Source organism: Cuculus canorus, chromosome 1 (assembly GCF_017976375.1).
Source record: "Cuculus canorus isolate bCucCan1 chromosome 1, bCucCan1.pri, whole genome shotgun sequence".
NCBI classification, from domain to species: Eukaryota; Metazoa; Chordata; class Aves; order Cuculiformes; family Cuculidae; genus Cuculus; species Cuculus canorus.
This window is the reverse complement of record NC_071401.1, coordinates 167,477,982-167,502,589: the sequence shown is the minus strand read 5'-3', so window position 1 is coordinate 167,502,589 and position 24,608 is coordinate 167,477,982. Positions and strand designations below refer to the sequence as shown.

General features: G+C 35.3%; 1 protein-coding gene across 2 annotated transcripts; it reads left to right on the top strand.

The window, feature by feature from the left end:
* The first annotated feature begins 592 nt into the window (after nt 1-592).
* Nucleotides 593-22,858, top strand: EPYC (epiphycan). Of its 2 annotated transcripts, XM_054082457.1 has the most exons (8): nt 704-722; nt 925-1,030; nt 2,824-3,004; nt 15,202-15,355; nt 17,693-17,851; nt 19,354-19,556; nt 21,060-21,155; nt 22,504-22,858. In XM_054082457.1, exons 3-8 carry the CDS (start codon nt 2,837-2,839, stop codon nt 22,672-22,674), a joined length of 951 nt encoding a protein of 316 aa, XP_053938432.1. In that variant the 5' UTR covers nt 704-722; nt 925-1,030; nt 2,824-2,836; the 3' UTR covers nt 22,675-22,858. The 2 variants fall into 2 exon arrangements, with proteins under 2 accessions (XP_009558227.1, XP_053938432.1); XM_009559932.2 differs by lacking the exon at nt 925-1,030 and having other exon boundaries at nt 593-722.
* The last annotated feature ends 1,750 nt before the right edge of the window (nt 22,859-24,608 follow it).

Sequence of the window (24,608 nt, the reverse complement as noted above, 5' to 3'; positions counted from 1 at the left end):
GTCTAGCAGATGGTATCCCTGCCCACGGCAGGGGAGTTGAAACTGGATGAATTTTAAGGTCCCTTCCAAACCATTTTATGGGTATGCCTATAATTCGCAGCGTATTAAAGCCTATTAAGGAAGTGGTATTCCCCATTTGGAAGGAAAAACACTAGAAAGATTCTATCCTATAAGTATTTCCTTATAAGTACTTACAGAAAAGTAAGGGAAAAAAATACCTCTAAATACATACCAGACAATACCCACAACAGATGGAAATGCATTAAACTTTAGCACATGCAATGACCCCCAAAATAGAAATATAACATAGCAAAAGATACTCATATCTCATCCAATTTACTGAAGTCTTGATTTTGGACATTGGAAAACATGCATTTTTAGACTATCAGGACACCCAAATGATTGTTTTCAGAAAGCAACTGAGAGTATTATTGGTATATCAATATACTAGTAAGAAGTTTAAGGAAAAAGGGTAAAAAAGTGAAATAGATGTAATTTGCTTACAAGAAATCTTTCCTTGACCTTGCTAAAATCTGATTCAATGAAATCACATATAAACATGTTTGAAGTTCAAGAAACTCCCTGGCCTGAGGTCCCCATTGAGGGTAGAAGCTGTACCACCTCCTGCAGCCCCTGAATGCCACTGCCATTGGTCGGGGTCTAATACCAGTGACTCTGCATGCTGAGTAGCTCCATCCCATTTGAGAGGTTGGAAGCTAAAGGTAAGCTTTGGTACTTCTCTCTTCGAATAGTTAATTGGATTTTTAATCCTGGAAATATTCTTATAATATTTGTTTTATTTTATCATGTACAATACTGATTGCTCAAATGCTGCAAACTGAGGAGACTATTTATTTTTGCTGGATATGCGTTCCTTCCTGTGAGAGGAGTACATAATCTTTATCAAAATATTTGATCTTACAGCTACTGCAGATGCCAATATCATTAGAGCATGTTCCAATATATTACACATAAGGGAACTACAGAGACATGAAAATTCTACAAGTTAGTGCAGATAATATAGTAAAAGGTAAATTATCTTTTTTTTTTCATAGAGACTGTCATTATATTAGCTGGTTTTGTATATATAAATTCAAATTAAACATTTATCAAGCCATATACCTTTTGAAACCTTTTATTTCTAGGCAATGTGAAATGAAAACAATTTTGAATTGGGAGTAACTTTTTATTTAGGAATTATTTAGAGGAAAAAATACTCCGTGTATGATGATATTACATCTTGGGTTAATAGATAACACCCTTATTAGCTGAATAATTTTGGATAAATGACATACAAAAGAAAAGCAAAACAAAAACCAGTCCTGCCACAAATAAGCAGCAAAAAAAGTATAAAACCCCCGGGCACCAGTATACTTCAATATATTTCAGAGATTCGTGGCATTTATATTTTGTTTTATTTCATTTTAATTTTTTTTTGTAACGAAGCAGAATACCTTCAATAATATTGGAAGCTAATACTGAAAGGTGTAATTCAACTAAGTCTTCTCAAAGACAAGCCCAAATGATTCAAGCTTCCCTCAGCAGCAGCTGAAAAATCTTTTTCTATAAAGCAAATGAGAGAAAAATGAATGCCTTGTGTTGCTGACCATCCCCAGAGGAACTTCATATCCTCATGCCTAAACAAGCTTTATAAAGACCTCTTTTCATGAGGCAAAAATTCAGTTTGTTGCTCAGCACACACATTCGAAGAAATCTCATGCATTTTTTATACTTTACCTATTTTAAGTAGCTACAAAATTTATATGTGCATATTATGGCATCTCATCAGGAGAACAATTTATTAGACTTATGCACTGCTTATCATCACTGTCTGTGCTTTCGGTCAAATTAGTGGGAGCTGTAGTTAAATCAAGGTGTAAGTAAAGAACGCTGAATAAAGCTTTCTGTCAGGCATCTTGTATGAAAATAGTGAATATATCACTTAAAAAGAAAGTGCATGAATACTAATATTCAATCCTAGCATGAATTTTCTACTATTTTACTCAAATATGGAACTTTTAAATGGGTGATAATTTGATTTTACAAGGAGAACAGGTGACTGTACTATGCTGCCATTTCTCAATACTTTAAAATTAATGGTGATTGAATCATGAGAGAATGCAGAGTACTGTCACTTACAGGACTATGGAGGACATAAACTACTTTTTATTTTTCTCCCCAGACCTTTTCATAAGTGATGGTCCAAATATGCCACACCATTCAACCAAACAAAATTATATTCTGGTCAAACAACTATTGGGTGAAAAGTGTTTTGATTATGCTCTGCTCATCCAGAAAAAAACAAAGAAAGAAGTCCTAGTGTTTTCTAATTTATTTATTTATTTTATGGCAGAGGAAAAAACTACATTGTTGTACATTTCAAAAGATTATTTATTGTGATAGATACAAATAATATAATAATTTAATAATTTAGCTTTTGGCTAGTTTCTAAAAAGCCCCCTTCTTATGTTGCAATGGGCATAGGGGAAGCTGGATTAAAGGGGGGAAAGATGAATATATATCTTTCCTTCCAGGTGCTTTCTCTTTGAGGCCATGTTTTTTAATACCCATAAAATACCCTTTTATCAAAATTAACCCTAAATTTGTTGAATGTTATTATGGTTAAAGCAGTCTGCAGAAATTCTCAGATCCAAAGACTCTTCAAGAAGCAAAACAGAATAAATCATTATCATGAATAAATCTTAGTTATTCATCAGAAATATTGTGTCATACATATAAGTACTGTATTTGTGAGATTAAAGTTTCATAGATTCTTTGCAAATACCAGATTACCCACATTTTGTACATTTCCTTCTCTTTCAGGAAAGAAAGCAGAATGCAGACCTTTGTAAATATTTTTCTGGGACTTTTTATCTTTGAGTCTGTTGGAGCTGCACCTATCACTGATACCATAATTTATGATTCTGAGTTCTATGACTTACCACTTGGAGAGCTGCCTCACTCATTTGTCTATGATGAAAACGAAGGATCTGATCAACTAATGGTAATTAGAACTTCATTTATTTTATCTTTCCAAAGTGTCTATATGCAGTGGTTAGTGATGGGTTTTGTTGACCCTGAAAATATTTAGACAAATCTGCTCATGTGTTTGTTATTGCCTTGGCTGATCAACACCATAGTTCATTCATCTTTTCCCTAATCTACAAATGTGGCCAAAATATTTACTGACATTTTTGGGGTTTTTTTTTGGTGGTAATCTTCAAGAGCAGGTGAAAGCTTCCATGCTTCCCTCTGGTGTCCTTCCATTTCCACAAATTCTATTGGAGAATGTTCTTGCAATTCATCTGTCTGGATGAGGCATGAAGGCAGCTGAGACAGGGCATCCAAAATTCTCCATTAAATGAGATGGCAAAATGCTGTTTCCTGAGGTTATTTATTATAGTAATATATACTTTCAATACAGATATTTTGGGCAATAAATGCTGGTGGTTTCCGTTTCTGATAGGAAAGTGAGAAGAAAGAAGTAAAAAAAGAAAAGGGAAAGCACTTGAACTGAAAAACAGAAAGCAAGAAAGAATACTGAAAAATAACTGTTGAAATTCTGTTATAGCATAAGAAAGTAAACTATGTTGCCTGTAAAAGTAAACAACTCCATTTGTTGACTTAAATGCTTCCTTCCCCTTCTACATTCCTGTATTTCTCTGCATTACTAAAAGGCTGCATTAATTCTAATCTCACTCTGCTGCTTAAACATGGGCACAACTTCCCTGAAGGTGATATATGCACTGTATGATTCAGGATTGAATGTAATAGAAGTTGAGTGAAAAATTTAACATTTAAATAAGAATATTATTTTTTTCACTATTACACATAATATTTTAGTATCTCTTTTCAGGTAATAGTATATAATTCTTGAAAATATGTTCCTTAGCGTGATTCATGATTGCAGTGGAAGGGACAGGTACTAGTCTTTCATCAAGGTGAGGTCAAAGTTGGATAGCAGCCTTGAAATCAAAGGACAGAGACAATCTAAGAATAAATATAGCCCAAAACTGGAGAACTGAAGAGATAAAAATCATCTCAAAGTTTGCACTGAGACCAGAATTGTACCATTTGGAGGAAAAATAATCCATATGTAAGAAGGACTTTGCCCTAAATCAATTACTTTGCCTTCTGCCTTCTTCCTTGTGCCATGCTGAATCAAAACTCTTTATGTGCCCATGTACTTGAGCTTTCTTCCCTGATAAAGTCACTCTCATTTTTAGTGACTGGATATGTGTACTCTCTCTATATCACAGTGACTAGTATTTGCCTTTTTTGCCTTTTTTTGCTCTTGAATACGAAGCTTTATCAGTCCTACAGAAATGGTTTCCTTCCCAGAAGTGGGAGAGGCTATCTTCTGTGTACCTAACCACAGGGATTTTCTCACTCAAACAGTAGATTTCTTAGTAATGCATGAAACGGTAGGTGGGAGTCTCCTGAGCTGCGCTTTCATGTTCTCTGGTTCTACCTTTCTAGATTCTATCTTTCTCAGATTCTGTGACACTGAAGCAAGGGGTGTCACGTTTTCAAGTTTCTGGACAAGACAAGGCTCCTGTGGTTCATTTCCAGCTGAATGGAAATTCAGGAGGATTAATATTGTGCTCAAAAAGAAAAGATACAACAAGCCCTACCATAGGTTACATTCCTTAGGGAAACATGGAATAGGCAGAGTCCAAAAAAGACTTTTTTCATTTCGTGCTGTAAACTTCTTTTCCAGAGCAGGATTGCCTCCCGTTAGTGAGCTCTTCAGTCAGTCTTCTTAGAATTCATCAAGTGAAGGTCATCTGTCATAGCAGTTGGAAGGAATGTTAATTTGCATATGGATGGACCTCCCAGTGTGAGGCTTTTTTCCCTAGATGTTTAGCCAAAATATTTTTTTGTTTGCATTCCTCTTAACATTTATCATTCAAAAGAAACTGAAGCATTCACAACTTCCCAAAACCCAGGAGACCTCAAAGTGGCCAATGCTGTAGAAATCAAGCAGCTTTTATAGACATATAAGTCATTCTTGCAGGTTATCTATTAGGCACTGAATATTGTCAATGTCTCTCAAGTTTTAAATAGAAAGCCTTTGATTTCTTGATAGTGGTTATGACTTCCCTTCCTGCAGTCCTGTTGTCATAAAGATGTAAACTACACAAGTGGTTCTATGAATAAAATCCAGTATTTATGCAAGGTCACAGGTTAATTTTTATTATGCATAACTTAAATGATGAGCAATACCACAGAGACTCAGACAAACAACAAGCCTTCATTAGTTCTAGCTTGTGTACAGTAACTTTTTAGGACCCAAAGCCTCCATTTCCTTTTAGACAACTCTGAATTGTGTCTTTAGCATTCTGAAATAGTGGAGAAAAAATAAAACAGATTTTTCCATTGTTGTTGACTTTAATGTAATATTTTAAAATTCATTTATTTGCAGTTATAAATCATTCTGCTTAACATGGTTTTAGACTCATTGGAGAAATGCGAACTTTTCCATGGTTGTGCTTCTGACTGATTTTCAGCACATCCAGGAGACTAGCTAGTTCTAGGACTTCAAATGTGTTTCATGCATTGCTTCTGTTGATTTCAATAGGAATTATGCATATGCATCATAAGGCATTAAACTAATGCACCTCTGTCAGTGTGTCCTTTCCAGAGTGCTACCCATTGGATACTGTAATCGCTCATTCAACGTGTAACCACCACGATGAAGAAAGAGCCAGAGGTAATTAGGGAGGGATTCCTTCCACTCATTCTATCTGGCTAAAATTAGGCATTAAATCCCAAGACCATTCTACTAGACAAGTGTGAATTCTCTTGGAATATCTGCTGTGCTCAGCTTACCTGGGCTGGCTGTGAGGTGTTCATCAAGCTGTCTTCTTACTCTTCATCCTCAGAGGGACAAAGGGAGAAATTAAGATTAAATATTAATGATTTGACATAAAGGCAGTTTAATGGAAGAAAAAGCAAAGGTAGTGCAAAGAAGAAAATAAAAGAAAAAGATTTATTCTCTACTTCCCATCAGCAGGTGATGCCAAACATTTTCTGGGAAGTAGGACTCCAATAGGTGTAGTCATTCATTCAGGAGAAAAGCACCTTAATAAGAAAGTGCCCCCACCCTCAACCTCGACTCTTTTCGCTTTGCTTTTATTGCTGAGTATGACATCACATGGAATGGAATATCCCTTTAGTGAGTTTGGATCAGTTGTTCTAGCTATGTCTCCTCTCAGCCTTCTGTCCATTCCCAGCCTACCAGCCTTGGGGTGAAGAAGTTGGATTGCAGAGACAGCCTTGATGCTGTATGAACACTGCCCAGCAGCAGCCAAAACACTGGTGTGTCGTCAACACCATCCTAGCTACAAAGAGCAGCACTATGATGGAAAGTTAACTCCTTTCCAGACAGACCCTATATACCTATCTTCCTCAAATATCTTTATATGGAACCTAGGCACATGTCTCAGGCTTAGCACCAAAATTTCATCTTAGTACAGTTAATCAAGAGTGACAAGATTTGTGACTTCTTTTTACTTCTCATGCTTTAGAAGTATTTTTCTTTGTGAAGTAGGTTTGTAAAAACTAACTGCATGCATATATGCACAAACATTTCATTGGCTTGTAAATTTTTCTCTGAGAACATTTTAAGTAGGTAACTATTAATATTTTTCCACTTGAAATCTGTCTATTTTTATCATAGATTTTAGAATAGCTTTAAGGTTTGAGAACATTACTTAACAATGGAAATAAGAGGTTATCTAATATTGCCAGCTAACATCAGCACATCCATTTAATTTATTGCATTTCTTTAATTGCATTCAACATGTGTACAAATTGAATCATAAATTTTAATGCAAATATTTTGCATGGGAAAAATACTTGTAGCTTTGAATCACTTGGGACAATTTCATTCAATCCTCTGTAAAAGCTATGCATTGTCATGTATTAGACGAGTCAAATCTGGGCTATAAAATCTGTGATTTCCAAGTTCCCAGGTTCAGTGAGATGTGGAAGACATAACCAAATCTTTGCATCCAAAGGGGAATTGTTTCCTAAAAAACCCTTTCAGTGATATATCACTCAGAAATAAAATGTTTACAGAGACTTTAGAGAGAACGGTATCAAACCTTACATAGACAAGGTCAAAAAGGGCAAGGTAAAAGAAAAACCTATTATCAAGGAAGAATTCTCAACATCCTAAAGGAGAAAGAAGCTGCAAAGGAATGTCACTGTAAGGTAGTTTACAAGCTTTGTGTTGGATTTATATTCTAAACCTGACAGTTAGAACAGTATAAACATGAGCTGCTGTATCTCCTCTTTTCTTCACAGTAAATTCTATTATTATTTTCAATGAATATTTATATTAGGACCTGATGCCCCTGTCAAGACCAGGTCTTCATTGTCCCACATGCTCTGAAAACATATACAAACGCAGATTTCCTTCTTTAAAAGGATGCAATCAAGACAGACTGTCAAATGCATTATTGTATGAGGTTCTTGCTGATGAAACAGAAGGCTCAGGGGGATTTCCTTGTTTGAAAGTAAAATTCTGGACAGCGTGAGAGAAAAACAAATTGCATGAGATTCCTATATATATATCAGTTATTCACGTCTAATAAACTGATATTGCAAACTTTTGATTGCAGTTCTGATTAAGTATATCCAGATCATTTCCCTTCAGGTAGGAAAACTAAGTTAGAAAAATAAGAACTGAAAATATAGGGTCATTGGGAAAATATTGTACAATTTAAGAAGAGCTTGCCTCATCCATTTAGCTACCTGAAATCTTATGAAAACTAAGTGTACTGGCTAAGATATTCTTAAGAACCTAAAACTGATACTGGGCATGCCACCAGTTACAGCTGCATTAGCTGAGCAGAGTAACTGCATCCTTCTTGTCTCAGACGGGGCAAGATTTTCCAAGTAGTTGTCTGGTCTGAAAACACCTAAATTGGCCCAGAGAGTGATCATTGCTTAAAAGCAACTACCACAATGTTTGAAACTCCTGTGAGAGAGGTGACAGCTGAAACTCCATGGTGAGATTGCACAGATCTTTTCCAGTAGAAGCTTGCTACCTGTTTCCCTGATAAATTGACTTTTTTTTTAGCCCCCATACTCCCAGTTTTGTGGTTTTTTCCCCAAAGAACTGATGTGCGTTATCCCTCCCAACATGGAGTATGAAACAAGGTTGTGAATATTTCAGAACATCACCTCAAATTCCTAAACTTAACCAGTAGCTATATATTTTTTTTTCTGAACACTCTTAAGCTAAATAACACGTGCATTTCTATTTCATTTAAAAATCACTTAATATAAGATTAAATTCAGAGTTACTTAAAACAGGACCCAAAGCATGGTTTGATACACAGCTCAGATGTTGCAGTCCTGCTCTGAGTCTGCTTTGAGTCATTTCTATCTTTGTTCATGTTTAGTGACTGTCTAACACATGGGACATTAACAATCCTTTGAAAAGGTCCCAGGTCTTAGTTCCTTTCATGTTAGGCTACACAATCATGTTTATTTTGGCTTGTTCTCCTGACATGAGTTTTGCCTCTCTGGATAAATTCTAGTTTTGTTTTAATATCGCATACAAACTCTTCCCTGGCCTCCATTTGGTGGTTAGGATATTTTCTGGAATAGAGGTTTTTGGGGTGCCAGCCTCCTCAGGCCAGCAACTTGCATTTCAGCTCTCTTGTTTCTTGAGTGAACAAAGAACTAGTCCCTTTGTTTTCCTCTGAACTGAAATTGAATAAATAGGGTATGAAAATTCAGCAGGAGGGTTCTTTAAATCACTTAGATGCAGGAATGCTTCATTCCCTACACAAGTAGTTATGAGACCGATAGCTCAATAAATTCTTCAGAACATGCACAACGGCACAATCCTAATGAAATTTCTGCCTGAATCTTTAGCTGTACAGTAAGTACCAGGCACCTGAGTTAACTACATAACACTTCACTGAATTTCTTTCCTTAGATTCCTCAATGCAACCTAATATCTTGTTAGATGCTTAAAGACTTGGTGGACCGTCCACTAGTATCAGAATGGATATTGTTTTTAATGACTTGTACTACTTTTGTTCATTTGTTTAAAAGAAAAAATAGTTTAGATATGGTACTGCAGTAATTGTATATATTTCATATCGGCACAATCCCTCTTGTGACATCACAGACATTTGGGGATTAAAAATTTACTTTTAATACTATTTCTCAAGAGTGGTTTTGGTTTTGTCTTTCTTTACAACAGCTCTAATCTTTAACCACTTACATGCAACATCTGAAGTTAAGTGGAATGAATCTGGTGCTTTTGGTTCGTCTTCCTAACACTGTTTGGCTGTAATTTGAATTCAAACCAACCATGACACATTTAGGAAAAGTCAGGCAGGTGAAGTGGGCAAAAAACATATTTTGCTTCAGCAGTGCTCTGTCTGTCTGCACTTCATGAGGAACTCCTGAACCCTCCTTTACAGTGAGCTCTGGAAGTCCAGCTGGGGCAGGTTGACAACGTTTCTGGTAGATACTCTTGTCATCTGAGTGATCTCCAGCTTTGTTTGTCTGGTTGTGTGTGCCTACACTGTGGCTTGGATCAGCAGGAGCTCCTCTGGAAATATTCATTAATCATTTAAGACTAGTTTTCAGTCCTTTTGTGCTTTATAAAAATGCAAAGAGCTCTGTTATGAGTTCTAAAACTGTCATATTTCTCTTTGAAATTTTATGTCCTGCAACACTTCAGCACTGTTTCAAAGAAAACCATCTGCTGTAGGCTAACTTAGATATTATGTAGCCCTCAAAGCACAATGTTAGAAATAAAGTCTGTAATTTCAAAGACAGTGCTGGAATGAGACTTTGACTTCATTTGTACTCATGAAAAGCCAGATTAGCTCCCTTGACATGGAGTTCCTTCATTCTCAGACAATAGAATTAGTAGGTAAAATCTCTATAGCAATGCTGTGCAGCATTAATATTTTTACTCAGCTAAAATCAGACATGGGATCAATACATTTGATTTTGAGACAAGAACCTTTATGATATTCTGTAGTCAAGGTGCTAAAAAGACTACTTTTCTTTCTAAGACTAATGATCAGAACCTCAGAGTCTACCTATATTTTTCCAAGGCAGAAGCCTCCGGTATTAGTTTCTGAGAGCTGGATTATAATTCTAGAGCTGTGTAACTTAAATATTTAGGCTGGTGTAACTGAGGTATAAATGGAAATTTAAGTATGTATGTGTAAGACCTAGCAGAAATGACAAAATAAATTAAAAAAATAGAAGGCTTAAAGGGTCAAAAGAATGATTTGTATTAATAATGAATGACACTGACCCCAGCTGTGACACTTCCAGAATGCTGTTCCCAGCAGCAAAACTGAGGAAAATGTTGTTTATTCCAAAATTAAAGGTCCTACACCCTGATAATGTCACAGCACAGATGACTTCTTGGTGAATACCTTCCATTTTACCAGCAGAAGAAAGGGAATAACATTGTAGAATACAATATTCACCATCCCTTACCATGTTAGCTATCATGAAATCACATTCCAAATGAGAAAATGGAGGCAATGGGCAACAACCTCATGTGAGATTCTTGGGTGATGGAGTCTCCAAGACTCTGAAGACGAAGAGTGCCCCATAACAGTTTATCAATCTTAGAGGAGATTAAAATCTGTCCAAAGGTTAGTTTTCAATGCTCAAGAAAAAACCCAGAGGCACTAAAAGGACTTTGTATCTTCTCTCCCTTATCTTTGCTGAACACAGGTCACCTGGGTCAAAACACATATATGCTTGGTTATGTGGGAATGTATGTGTTTAAACGCTCAAGTGATTAAAATCTGAGAGAATGAATGTGAGTCAGTAAAATCAGTTTACCTAGAAATCTTGTAAACATTAATCACTTCTCTCTTCCCCAGGATGTCCCTGAGTTTTGCTATGTTAATTTCTCCACACAACTTATTTATCTAGCTTTGTAAATAAAAATGACAATTTATCTGAGCTGTAGAACGTGCAGTCTGAAAAACTATTACATTAACATGCAATGGCTCACAGATGTATTTATTTTTAAGATAGAACAATAGGAGAAAAGAAGACCTGAAATGGAATATTCAAGAAGAAACAAGTATGAGCCACTTTTGGAAAAGAAAACAAACCAAAAACCTCTACCATAATTAGATATTTTCTTGTAAGCCTTTGGTAGTTTCAGAACAGCTGTGGGGTAAAACAGTTCCTTTTGATGGGTCAATGTGTGGTACAACTGTCTCTTCAAGTTTATAATGTCTTCTTTTTATGTTTTGAATTTTTATTTGTGTTTTTAAGTATACTTTTTGCAGTAAAAGAAGCGCTGAAACAGGACACACTGCAAGTTGTCCTGTGGATTTGTATTTATTACAGGTAATACATCAGCTTTGATCCTAAAAGATGTAGATATAAAACTACAAACCAAACACCTTCTACTGGAATTACACCAGCTCATAAGCAAAATGTGGCAACGGATGATTTCCAACCTTGCTGTTAACCTTTCTAAATCTCTGTGTTTTCTGTATTTTATTACCTTAGATAGATTATACAGGTCCATAATCCTCACATAGGTTACTGTTACCTGCATTTATATTCTGTTTCACATCTATCGACTCCTAGCCCACATATACACTTTCATCTTACTTCTTTTTTTTCACAGCTCAGCCTCCTGAGCCATGTCTAATCTTAAAAATATTTTCATTTCTTTTGCCTCCTTTTCAGCCAGTGGTGAGAGATGGATACCTAAAGCGTCCATCCTTAAAGAGGCATCCATGGTCAGTTGCTGGAGCTACTTTTCAGGAGTTTCATCTTATTCTTTTCTGACTGTGAAAGGACACTAGCATAGACTAGATCCTTAGCCTATGGATGAGTGAAGTCACAATATGATTTCTGTCAATTGTATTTTATCACTCATTGATATGTTCAGATTTCTGTGCTTTTGAGTTTTGTAACTTCCTGGTTTGAAAGTGCCTCTAAATTGGCCATTCCCTCTAAGCAGCTTCACAAGTAAATATAGTGATATTGGATAAACATACGAAGGGGAAAAAAGTAGACATTCTAGGCAATCTTAGGAAAGATATTACTCTGCTTACAGCATGTTCTGTGTCCAATATTCTGCACTGGTATTCTCTAAATCTCTTAATTGATTCCAAAGAAAGACTAGGGTAAATATTAAATACAGAGTTAAACGACTAAATGTAGGTAATGTGATTCCCTTCCAGCGTTTTCTTATGCCATGTATTAAATTTGGCCTGGAATGCTGATTATGATTTGAAGACCTGCAACTACTGGCAAAGAGAAATATGCTTTATTGAATTTCTCTACAATATTCTTCCTAATTTTCAGTTTTTCATGAAGAATATTTCTTAGAGATGCAAAGGAAATACATCCTCACTTCCAAACCCCTAAAATCCCTATGGGGAGTAATACCATTATGTGATATAGAATCATTTCTCTTTTAATTTTTCAGTAAAATGCATGTTGCCAAAAATAAACAAACATCTGGAAGATAAAGGCTTATTCTCTGCAGAACATAGTCCAAGAAACATCTTTTTCTTGTTACAATCTTGCGTGATTTATCAAATATGTAAGAAATATAAAGCTGCATGGATCAGATGGCCGATAATGGGAAACAGATATTTACCTTTAAGTTACTGGTTCAAGTCCAGCCTATGTACAGCAAGAAAACACTGCCCATGCTCTGGTTCTGGTATGTAATAATGTGCATCACTGCACTCTTGCTCTGTTACCAGTGTAAGTATGGCAACATCTCTAAATTCACTATAACAATTAGTATTTTTTCATAACAGTCACAACCAGTGCAGGAGACTGAATAGATATTGATGCTGGCTTCTTGGAATAGTTTCTCCAGAACCCAGATTTAACACATTAGAAAGGAATCTATGGGGAGAATTTCAAGTGTGCTTCTCCAAACCTAGATAATATCCTGTAAGAAAAGAGAGAGAGATAACAGTCTCGAAACAGGCTTACTAGAAGTTAATACCCCTGCTTTGATATCAACTGCAGTGATTAATCGACTAAGATCACACGAGAAATCATAAAGTAAATCACAACTCTCGAATTAGTAAGTTCCATAGAGTATGCCCCCAAATATTTAGAGAAGTGGCAGTCAGTGTAGATGACCCAAATCCCACGACAAGTGAAAGGAAATTTATCTTAGGTCTGAAGACTATTTACATACTGTATCTTGAAAATGTTCTTCTCCAGAATATTCTTTTCAGGAGAACTGCCACAAAAGATGTGCACAAAGCCATTAACAGGTCTCAAAGCCTCTGCATTTTTTTCCAAAGTTCAGGTCAGGGACTCCTATCTGATTTCCACAAAACTGGTGAAGTAGACTGCACATGCAAGCACTTTAGTGCAGTACTACCCTGGGTCAATAAAAGTCTGGAATGCATCTCCCCCTCTAGGCTTTCTCCATTTGGAGAACATCTGTCCCACTTCCTTTGTTCCCAAAGTCTTCTTTTGATTTGTCACCAAGTCCATTCCTGGTTAAGCTGTTTTACTGTCGGTGATGCAGATGGGAACACTGTACACTTATCTGCACAAAACTGTAAGGTACAGCCTTACTCTTACCTATCCCAAGAGGTTACTCTCTCATAGTTCAGCTAAGTTCATTTTGCACACTTGATCACTATGTGTTTTGCAAAGCTATGATGCTAGAAATTATATCATGTCATTTTTATCCATAAATTCTAGTATCAGTGGCTTATTGGACTACAACTAAAGAATGTACAGACAACTTGAATTGTGCTTAGTCAAAATCTCTGTCTGTGAGGTGCCTCCTGGTTTTTCATTTCTTCCATTTTCACTGTCTTCAGTGAAACCAACTGATGCAAAATACTTGAACCTGTGGCTACTAAATACCTTAAACCAAATTATTTCCATGCACTAAGTGTTTTTTAGAAGATTATTTAGGTTGTTTCAGGCAGTCCAGGATCGTAATATTTAATACTGATAGTAATGATATATAGCTATGCTGCAAGATCCATCAAGTCTATTTTGAAATGTAGACTGATTTCTTCCAAACTTCTGGTAAACATATGTACATATTTGAATGTATATAGGTATTTTATATAAATATATTTAAAATCTATCCTATCCAGGACAAAATTAAGTCTATTTGCTGAGTATTACTTAGTTAAACTAAGAGATTGAAACAGAGATTAGAATACAGTAAAATCTTTGCTCATGTTTGGAACATAGATCTCAGATGTGTTCGTTCCTTTACCTTCTATATCCAGCATAAAGAGTCTAATTTAAAAAAAAAAATAAATAAACACTTATCCAGCCCAGTTGCTATATGCTTTTATCTGTCTTTTACAACTAGAATTATTGAGCACTAATATGAGTGATTTCAACAACGAGTTCTCCATGGAGACAGCAAAGCCAACAGTAGATGGGGGCTGATCTTAAAACAGGAGATGTTTGGTGATGTGAAAATCTCCGGATTCAATAACTTCACAGTAGTGGTGTGCTATAAGACTGCAGTGGAAGAAAAGACAAAATTCCCACTTTTGGTCATACCTTAGATATAGGTAGGCTAAAGAGTGTTAACTGCAGCATCAGGGGTGCAGCACTCATGGGGGTGTATGTATTGCTTAACTTTCAAACAGTACCTCAGATGTGCAGAGCCCTGTAAAGACACTAATTAATTGTTGTGGATTTTAAAAAAAACATAATCAATGTACATTTTCAAAGGAGACCCTGGAGTGGTCAAAAGATATTATTACACAAGGGGAATTCACAATACAGTGATAAAGTTATTTGCAAAGGTCACACAATTAGAATGGATTCTGTCTGGGTGATTACAGTAAACCATTCCGTCTCTTTGCAGCCTTAGGCCTTTCTTAGACAAAACTGGCAAGTCTGCCATAAATGTGGAAAAAGTATTTTGTTAGTACATATTCTCACTAATAAGGTTGATGCAGTGTGCAAGCACGTGTGCATGCAAAAAAAAAAAAAAAAAAAAAAAGTAAAACGTTAAGATAAAAGATGAATGGGCATGTTGGAGTTTCATGAATTGTTTACACATCCTCTGAGTTCATTATAGCTACTGGATAAAAAGCAGCTGAAGCACTAAAACTCAGGACACGTATGACCTCTAGTGGGAGAATACAAATAACTGAAAGAGAAACAACTCCCAGTGGAAGTAAATAGTAACATTTCTTGTTCCCTCTTATTGTTTCCTAGACAGAAATCGGGACAGCACTACCCTCTGTAATTCAAGAGAGTTATTCTTCTGCACCATTGACGGAAGAACCTGAGGAGGAAGCATCAACACCAAAACTAATAGATGGGTCTTCAGCACAGGGATCCGGGGTTCTTGGACCCCAAACTCAAGATGGTTAGTAGGAAAGAGAAATAAGTTTTGTATGAGTAGCTATGCTTTTGCGTAAGCCCACTTTGCTTCCTTGTGAATGTCTAACTAGAAGCTATGACAATTAAAGAAAGGGAACTACTTAGAAATCTCAGATGAAACTTTTTTCTGGTTTTCTGTCTAGCTACAGGGAAAAGAGAGTTTTCTATATCTCACAGGTGAGTTAAAACTACAAAAAGCAATCTGTCCCTCTCCCACACAAACAGCATGATTCTAACTATTTATATTTGTTAGTAGCTAATCTAAACTCTTGCAGTTGAAGCTCACTAGATTTATCCACTGCTGTGATGGGTCTTTGTGCTGTACAGTGATCAAATACAACAGCAGGAAAAGCCTATTTTTACTATGCCTAACACTGTAACTGAGTGCCATAGAAGACAAAAAAAAAAAGAATTCATGTTTCTCTGTTCAGTGAAGAGAAATTAAACCTTCTTATTCTTGGGTTTTTTTATGTATTATTAATGAACCTTGACCAGATTAAAAAAAAACTGATATCAAAATAAATAAAAATAGAAATTAAAATTTCCCAAGAGAGTTCTGAGAAAAACACACACTTTTCTTCAATATTGAAAGCTGCAGGTTACAAAACTTCTCATGTATATATCATATATTATGAATTCTGTATCTGTCAACATTTTTGAGCGTTGAGTGCAAATCAACTAGCACATCAAATAAAGATATGTATGGGAGGCTCAAGTCTGTAACATATCAAATCAGTTTTTTGTTGCATCTTTCTTTTTTTTCAGCAACCAATTTTCCTGTCAGATGTTGCTGCTGTTCTTGGCTTGGTACTGGATAGAAGACTACAAGGCTCAGCAACATCAAGACAAGTTAATTTTTCTCGTTGACATCTTTTTGAATCCTTCCCATACCTCTGTCCTTTTTCAGTGCACACCAGCCATAGGTGACAAATACTCCTCCAAGATCAAAAAAGGGACAGAAGGGGAAATTTTCTTCCTGTATTATATTGAAATACTTTGAAAAAATGTCAGCCATCCTGAACTCTACATTCTTTTAGGCCTAGATTTGCTGGAAAGGGTCAAGGTATGACAATTTATTTTTTCCCTGTTTCAGGCTTGCTCCCTGTGGCTGATTTAAAATGTCCTGTGGAGGAAGTTAAGGGAAGTATAAAAACAGTCTTATGTCTCCAGATAAATTATTCTTGGACATCCAAGGAATTTACCCTGATTCTCAATAAAAGAGTACTCTGGTCACTGACTCTTTAATCTTGCCTGAAAAGGCATCACATATATACAACCTGCCTTTCACTTAGTTTCTGCCAACTGCTGATAATCCACACAGATTAGGAAGGCAAAGGTTCCATGTAGTTATAACTGATCTGGAGAAAAATCTCGCCTGCAAGAAAAATGTTTTCATACTCATTAATTATGTTACTATTTTATAAAGTAACCAGCACAACCAAACCAACCAAAGAGGAAAAAACATGAAACTGAAAAGCACTTCTGTGGGAGTAATGGTCGAGAAACTGATGTGCTGATTTATCCTGACAATCAAAGTAAAGCTTTATTGAGAATTCAACACACGTAGCAACTAACAACTTTTCCTACAGACAACTGCATTTAGGCAAACCACTCAGTTTTTCACCATAATTCTTACCAAACAGTATCATAAAAAGAAAATTCTGAATTCAGTATTCATGCCATTGTATGACTGAGATGAAACAACTTGATTTTTCATTGAATTTATTTTTCACTTTCATGGATTTCTGGTGAGAGCCAAATGCTTTGTTTACGTGGTCTTCAAGTTACCTTAACTCAGACTGACAGAGAAATCTTGATGTTAATTTTCTGAATCAGAAAATTTAATTAAACAACATGCAAAAGAAATTGAGTTTCTTCTCCATAGCTCTGTAGGAAAATACTAATTTCCTTACAAGTTATTTAGAAGTACTATTTACAGAACCAAACTTGGGAAATCATGACAAGTTTAATTCGTCAACAATTATTTCTCCATATAGATGGAAGTTCACGGTTGCCAGCTTAGAGGGAAATTGATCTATGGTTTGCTGCTGTCACTTAATATTCTGTTGTTATATTCTGAGAAACACTGTATTAAAAAATTAAGTTAAATGACCTAATACACAGAGGCAGAAAAAAATAGTTGTAAGCAGAATTTAATCACTTTGTCTTTGCAATTATTTGATGTGATCAAAACAGAACGGGAGTGAATTTTATCACTAAGAAAATCTTATTATGTTCTTACATAAGCATATCATTGTGGTAATTTACATATCATTTTTGTACTCCCTTGCAACAAACTATTTTCTTTTAAATTCTTTGATAGGTCTTCCTACTTGCCTTTTGTGTACATGCCTAGGGACCACAGTCTACTGTGACGACCGCGAGCTTGATGCTGTTCCACCCTTGCCTAAGAAAACCACATATTTCTACTCACGCTACAATAGAATCAGAAAGATCAACAAAAATGACTTCATCAACTTAAGTATGGATAGTAGTATTTTTGCAATTAATTTAATTTTTATTATTTCTGGCTCATGCTAATCTAAGACATTCGTTTTATGTAATGTTTGATGACAGTGGGATTATATACATAAATGCACATATGCAAATTTTTGTTACTTTTGAACATAAAGATCAATACTTTAAATATATTTTCTGTCTAATTTCTTAATTATTAGAAAGAACAACATTCATATGTCTTTTGCTATTACTTGTAATCAGCTTTAGACAGGTAGAAAAAACCTCAAACCTTATGGAACATTTGTAGCACATTAGAAAGTACTGATTTCCTAAATAAGTCAAGTTCTCAGGGAGACACACCTTCAAATATTTGCAAAGCACTTGTGTGAAAGGAATTTTACCTTTAAATTTTACCTTTAAATTTTACCTTTAAATTATATGTTCATTGGTTTCCTCCAGAATTATCTGTGAAAATCTTCAGTAAATTAAAACTGCTGATCCAAAACCATTTGTGGCATAAAACTGATCGAAATTGGTGATTTAGGAACCTTGTATTTTCACATTTCCTACTTACTATTCTAAGGTTGCCTAATTTTTCAAGAGCATTAAGCCCATTTTACCAGATTGAATATCAAGCCAAATTTTGGGGGTTTTGTTTTAGACCTAACTTTGTATAACTAATGATTATTGATTTTATGATGAGAAGCATGGAATCAGTGTCAAATAAATGCTGCTACAAGAATTTAGGGGAATGCAAAGATCCTTTTATGAAAGAAAATGATAAAGGTTTGGCTTGCTCATATGCAGTTGAAGGTTGGGAAGAAAAAAAATTGGTATATAACAAAATCAAAGGAAACAAATACTAAGAAGAGAGAACATTTATTTAGGCCAAAATACACTACTCACATAAGACTAAAATAATAAAATAATATAACCATGAATAATATTCTAACTGTAAAATAGAAGTAAGCTACAGAGTAAGACATTTAAAATTAATGCATACCACTGTACTGATATTTAGACATTGTTGTCTTTTGCAAAAAACAAGTTTCATTTTCTTTTTTTTTGTTTAAAAAATATTTGTATTTTAGAAAAAAGTTAAAATATCAAATTGCAATTGCAAATATAGGAAAATATAAAAAAACCCAAAGAAACATGGAACAATGTGGCAGAAAATATGTTTATTTCCTTTTAATTTTTTCCGAAAGATTCCCATTTAAAAGGTTCAGAAAATACACAGACATTTTAAAACTGTTAATTTTGAAATCTTCCACTGAAAGATGCATAAAGAATGACACCCACAATTCTAAACAAGATTAGAAGGAGATGTTGGTTCCTTTCCTCAGGATAACTGTTCAAATACAGATTATTGAATTACTTACAGAGACAGAATCATTATATAATGGGTCAGGAATGGATGTAATTCAAGGTACCTCACTTGTAATTTAAATAACCTATTTGTCTTTTTTTAAACTTTCAGGAAATACATTTTTACATGCTTATCGTATCTTATTTCCCTGCCAGACAATTTAAAGTCTATTGATATGACTGCAAACTTTATATCGGAGATCCATGAAGATGCCTTCTGGAGATTGCCCCAACTCAAGGAGCTGGTGCTCCGTGACAATAAGATAAGGCAACTCCCTGAGTTACCATCTACCTTAACATTCATTGACGTTAGTAAGAACAGGCTTGGTCGCACAGGAATACGTAATGAGGCATTTAAAGTAAGTCTGGGATGATAAAACGTTTTCTTCCTCTCTGCAAAGGACGTGGTCTCAAGAACTGCCTAAGTGTCCATCTACAGCAGGGAAATCGTTAATATTATAGGCATCGTGCCTATGCTGGCTGCTAGGCAACCTATAAAGATGAAGTGAGATAATGAGCACTACCAGATAGACATCAGAACTGTTTTTATTCTTTTTTTACAAAGATCCACACAAGACACGCAATGGCAGACTATGTTTGTATGAAACTGCTACCCACATGACTAGCAAGACTCCAGAAAGCTTCTTGATATTCCTTTACAAGTAGGCAAGAAGGAGGAGCAAAGCTATGGAGGCCACTGCTTCAAATTTGCTCTGGGAGTTCAGACGGTGTTTATTAGATGCATACAGTTCCTTTCCACCTTGAAAAGCAGCAAAATTGTAACCTCTGATTAATCATTCTCCCTCAAGAATTTTGATGGGGAGAAGCAGCCATGTATTGCTCCAAATTGCATGTGAAATCTGAAGTCATTATAGAGTATAGGCTAGCTTCATATGTTAGGCCTGGCTTATATGCATTATTCAATTGTATTTAAGAAGGCAGTTGTAACCAGTCGTCTCTATATTTCTTCAGCTTCTTAATGAAGTAACCAACAGCATTTACAGAATCAGATATTTTCTTCTACCCCAATACATGGCAGGTGTTAAGAATAGGAATGATGGGCAAAAACTAGTCCCCCAGATGGAGACACTGGTCTAGCACCCTTTTATTCTACACTATCCTGATTTTAGCTGTGAAGGAGTCTCAGCCTTTATCTTCCATTTTTGCCGAGAACCTTTGTCCTAGTATCTCAGATTTCTTTCTATTGGAGTTAAATTAGGACACCGCACTCAAAGAATTCATTAGGTACTATCATAACTTTCATGTGCAAAAAGGGGGCAAAATGAGAATATTCTACTGAGCTTTATTGACCTAGCCAAGTTTATATCTTACTATTCTTATAACTACTGGATGAAGTTGCTTCTTCCACTAACTCAAGGGAAAATATTATGTACCTTTTCAAGTGGAATGCGATAATTATTTTTAGCTCAAGCATTTCTTATGCAGTTGTAATTTGCTTCAACACTTCTGCAAAATTGAGTAAGCTCATCACAAAAGCAAGAAATCAGACAGAACAGGAAGTCTTTCTGCATAATGACTGGGTAAAGCAGTATTTTCACTTTAGAACAACATCATTGAAATCTTAATCTCTAACTATTACTTAATATCTAATTATTAAGTATCTAGATATTAAAAAAAAATCCATTTTTATAATCCAAACAATTAATCTTTAACAATAACAGTTCTCAGCTTGTGCAAATGACAGTTCATGACTGTCTGAATTTCTGCTTTTTCAACCATACCATGCTGAAACAAAATATGTTGATATCCAGCAGAGCTCACAGCAGTGAGAGATTTTGAACTCACTGGCTAGACATTTTTAAAATTTTTTGTCATTTTCCCCTTTTTCCTTCATCCTCTAGGACCTGCATGAGCTGCAGCATCTTTACATCACTGACAATAACCTAGATCACATTCCATTGCCACTCCCTGAAAGCCTCCAAGCTCTTCATCTTCAGGTAGGCTACAAAAGCAATGACTCTATATATCTTGGGCAACTACTAAGTAAAGCTGGAAAGGATAACTGTTGCCTTGTTTTCTTCTATTTATCCAAAAGTGTACTTACTTAACTAAATGAACTATTGGAACTATAGTTAACTACTGAATTCAGTGTTTGAAAGAAGTTAAATCAGTACATTAATTATTAGAACTTGTAATACAATATTTTTCAAACGTAAAATTCTAGATTTATTTGTACAGATTAAAGTCAGGTTCACAGCTCTTATGAGCAACATCAGTCTAAGAGATTTCAAAGACAGAAATCCCTCACGTTGCTCATACAAATCTTTCAACAGGAATGCTTACAAATGCCAAAAGAAAGTTACTTTATAAATTGGTTGTATCTGTACCAGTGCACTTCATTCTCTTAATAAAAGTCATTCCCAGTTGGTAACATTTTTTCAGCCAAATCAGGGGTTTTTTTTTTCAGGGTTTTTGTTTATTACAAAATACAACAAAAAAGCTTTGAATAAATGTCCTGGTGTATTGTACATAATTTGACTTCTATCCTTCAATAAATAAATCTGTAGAAATATTCTGCCTGCTAGTTGACTGCTTTTCTCACCTGCCCATGCCTGTAATTTAAATATTCAGTGCTATGTGCTACAGTCCAAAGCTAGAAAGATGGATTTTTTCCAATACCAATTTCTGATGGTAAAGGGAATGACAAAGGAAAGATTTTTCAGACAGCCTCCATTTCAGGAGATGACCTTTTTAGTCTCAATTTCAGACAATATTGTATTCTAGCAATTCATTGCTGAAAATGGTTTACTTCAAGAACAAAAGCTCAGTGAAGATAAGATATGTAAGAGGAATTAACATCAAAAGAATAAAACCCAAAGCATTCATCTTTCCTGGTATATATACGGATGGAGGTTAAGGTAATGTGAAAGGGCCTGGGGGAAAGAAATCCATCACAGTTCAAATTACAGATTTGTGCCTTTGCAGGCTGAGGCGTATCGAGCTGTCAGGATGATAACTATGATTCTGTCATTTTTGGACTGGCCTAAGCTGGTTCCAGTTCCTGTAAATAAGGCTCTTCAATATGATCCAAGAAATGAAAATGCCCTGTACTTCTATCAGACCCCTCCTGAAAAGTCCGTCTCCATTAGCTGAGTTACTTGGCCTCAAGCTTTACAGTGGCCAATAAATTTTCCACTGCTTGGGACATTTCTCTCTTAATGACTTGCAGTTACAATTTGGTTCCTTGGGTTAGAACAAGTGTCTCTCTATGTACTGAATATATATTTGTAAACTATTCTTCAAAGAGAAAACTCTTCCGATAGCTTTTTTTTATTTTTTTTTTAGAACAACAACATTCAAGAGATGCATGAAGACACTTTCTGCAGAATGAAAGATTTTAATTATGTACGTAGGGCTCTTGAAGACATCAGACTGGATGGCAATCCCATCAACCTGAGCAAAACACCTTATGCATACATGTGTCTACCCCGTTTGCCAGTCGGTAACCTTATGTAAGATTTGATAGAAGCCAATACAGTCATAAACTACAGAAATATTAAAGACAAATTATTAACTCACTCCTACTCTAAGAAAGACGTGTTTTTTTAAAAATCTTATTATCCTGGGAGATATTTCTATTAATAATGAAATTGATTGCTGAGATAGAAAGAATAACATGAAATGTTAAAGGACAACTCCATTATCTACCTAACTGTAAGGTTTATAGCATTATCAAGAAAAATAATGCATTTTTTTCTGAATTATTCAGATCTAATGTATGAATTCTAGAGTTAAATGATTTTATATGTTAAAATCTAACTATAAAAATAAAATAAATGAATAAACATTTAATAAATGAATAAACAATTAAAACCAAAATATGTGTCCACAATTGAATATTTATCCACTTTTCATTTAATTGAGTATTTTTATCTCAGAGACACATCCATTTTTCTACCTCTTTCCTTAAATATCCCTTTGTTTTCTTTGGTAAACAGAATCTTTCCTTGAATCAGTAATGAAATAGAGAGATTAAACTTATATCAATGTGCCTCCCAAAAGTACATAAAATATTTATTTATACCTCTGCATTCTTTGTAATACTGATAAGGCCCAAAGCTGCTTTCTGTACTGTTCATAAACTTCCTTTCTAGATTATCTGGCTAGTAAAATTCTCATGTAAAATAGCCTAAATGAGAAACTGTCACAGTTTAACCCTGCATCCAGAAACAAAGAACTGCATAGTCATTCACTCACACTCTGCCCCCTCTTGGAAAGGGTGGGAAAGAGAATTGAGAAAAAAAAAGTAAAACTCATAGACATATATAAGAGCAGCTGTTTAACTGGGAAGCGTGGGAGGAAAAAATGCAAAATGAATTACGACAATAAAGAAATATACAAAATGCAAATAGGTCACTGCCTGAAAACCAGCTCGTGGTTTACTTTCAGTCTAGAATCTTGTGCTGTTCTGTACAGCTGCACCACTAAAACTGTGCCATGCGAACCAGCCATAAAACCAAACTGCAACTATTTTGTTGCCAAACACATGGAGAACCACATCGCCAGACCCGCCGTGAGCTGCAGTGCCAATTTTCTGCATCCTCCTCAGCTAGCTACACCCTTACAAACTGAGCATAACATCACGGTGTCAAATACCGCTCTTCAGACAATTTGGCTCAACTGCCTAGCTGTGTCCCTTGCCAGCTTCTTATGTAAATTAACTCTTTCTCTGCTGAAACAAGGAAATTAACCCTTTTCTAGATTTAACTAGGACAGAAATATTGAACTTTATTCTGCATAGGAAGTGGAAAAAACTTCCTTTAACGTATTTCCACAGTCAAAATACTTCTGTTCAATATACTAAGAGTGAGAATTGAGAGACCAGTCTTGAAATCTAGGTTGGCAAAACAAAAAGTAACAGTGAAAACATAATAGCTGGACCCTTCACATCTGTTCAAAATATTTTTTTCTTTATTTTCAGGACATTATACTGAACAAACCGTAGAACATCAACTGTATTCATTTTAGCATTTCCTTCCAAAGATGAGCTGTTCTTAATACATGCCTTTGGAACTGAGACAGTATTTCTTCTTCTAAATTCCAGTTGTCTTTTCTCTAATATTTCTCTAATAGTAACGAAAAGTTCAATGAGTAAAGTGAAAAACAAAAAATCAAAAACCTGGAACAGCTAACCTTCCTAGCTACAGTCTTTATTTCAGGCATAAAACCTGAACCTATGGGACTGGATTTAGTGGTCAAAGGAATGACGTGCAGTAGATCCTTAAATATGTAAAATATACAGTACTTTATTCCTCAGCCATTTTGTCCTGCCTTTGGGACTCAGCTTCCCTGTTCAGTCAATATGTACATAATTAGTTTTATATTGTTCTGTCAATCAAATGAAAATTAATATTGAGGATGAAAAACATTGTTCTGTTGAGATGTTTTCT

Coding starts and splice junctions, on each gene's coding strand:
- EPYC (XM_009559932.2), top strand. CDS start 2,837: ATGCAGACCTTTGTAAATATTTTTCTGGGACTTTTTATCTTTGAGTCT. Junction 15,356..17,692: donor TGGACCCCAAACTCAAGATG/GTTAGTAGGAAA, acceptor ATTCTTTGATAG/GTCTTCCTACTTGCCTTTTG. Junction 21,156..22,503: donor TCCAAGCTCTTCATCTTCAG/GTAGGCTACAAA, acceptor TTTTTTTTTTAG/AACAACAACATTCAAGAGAT.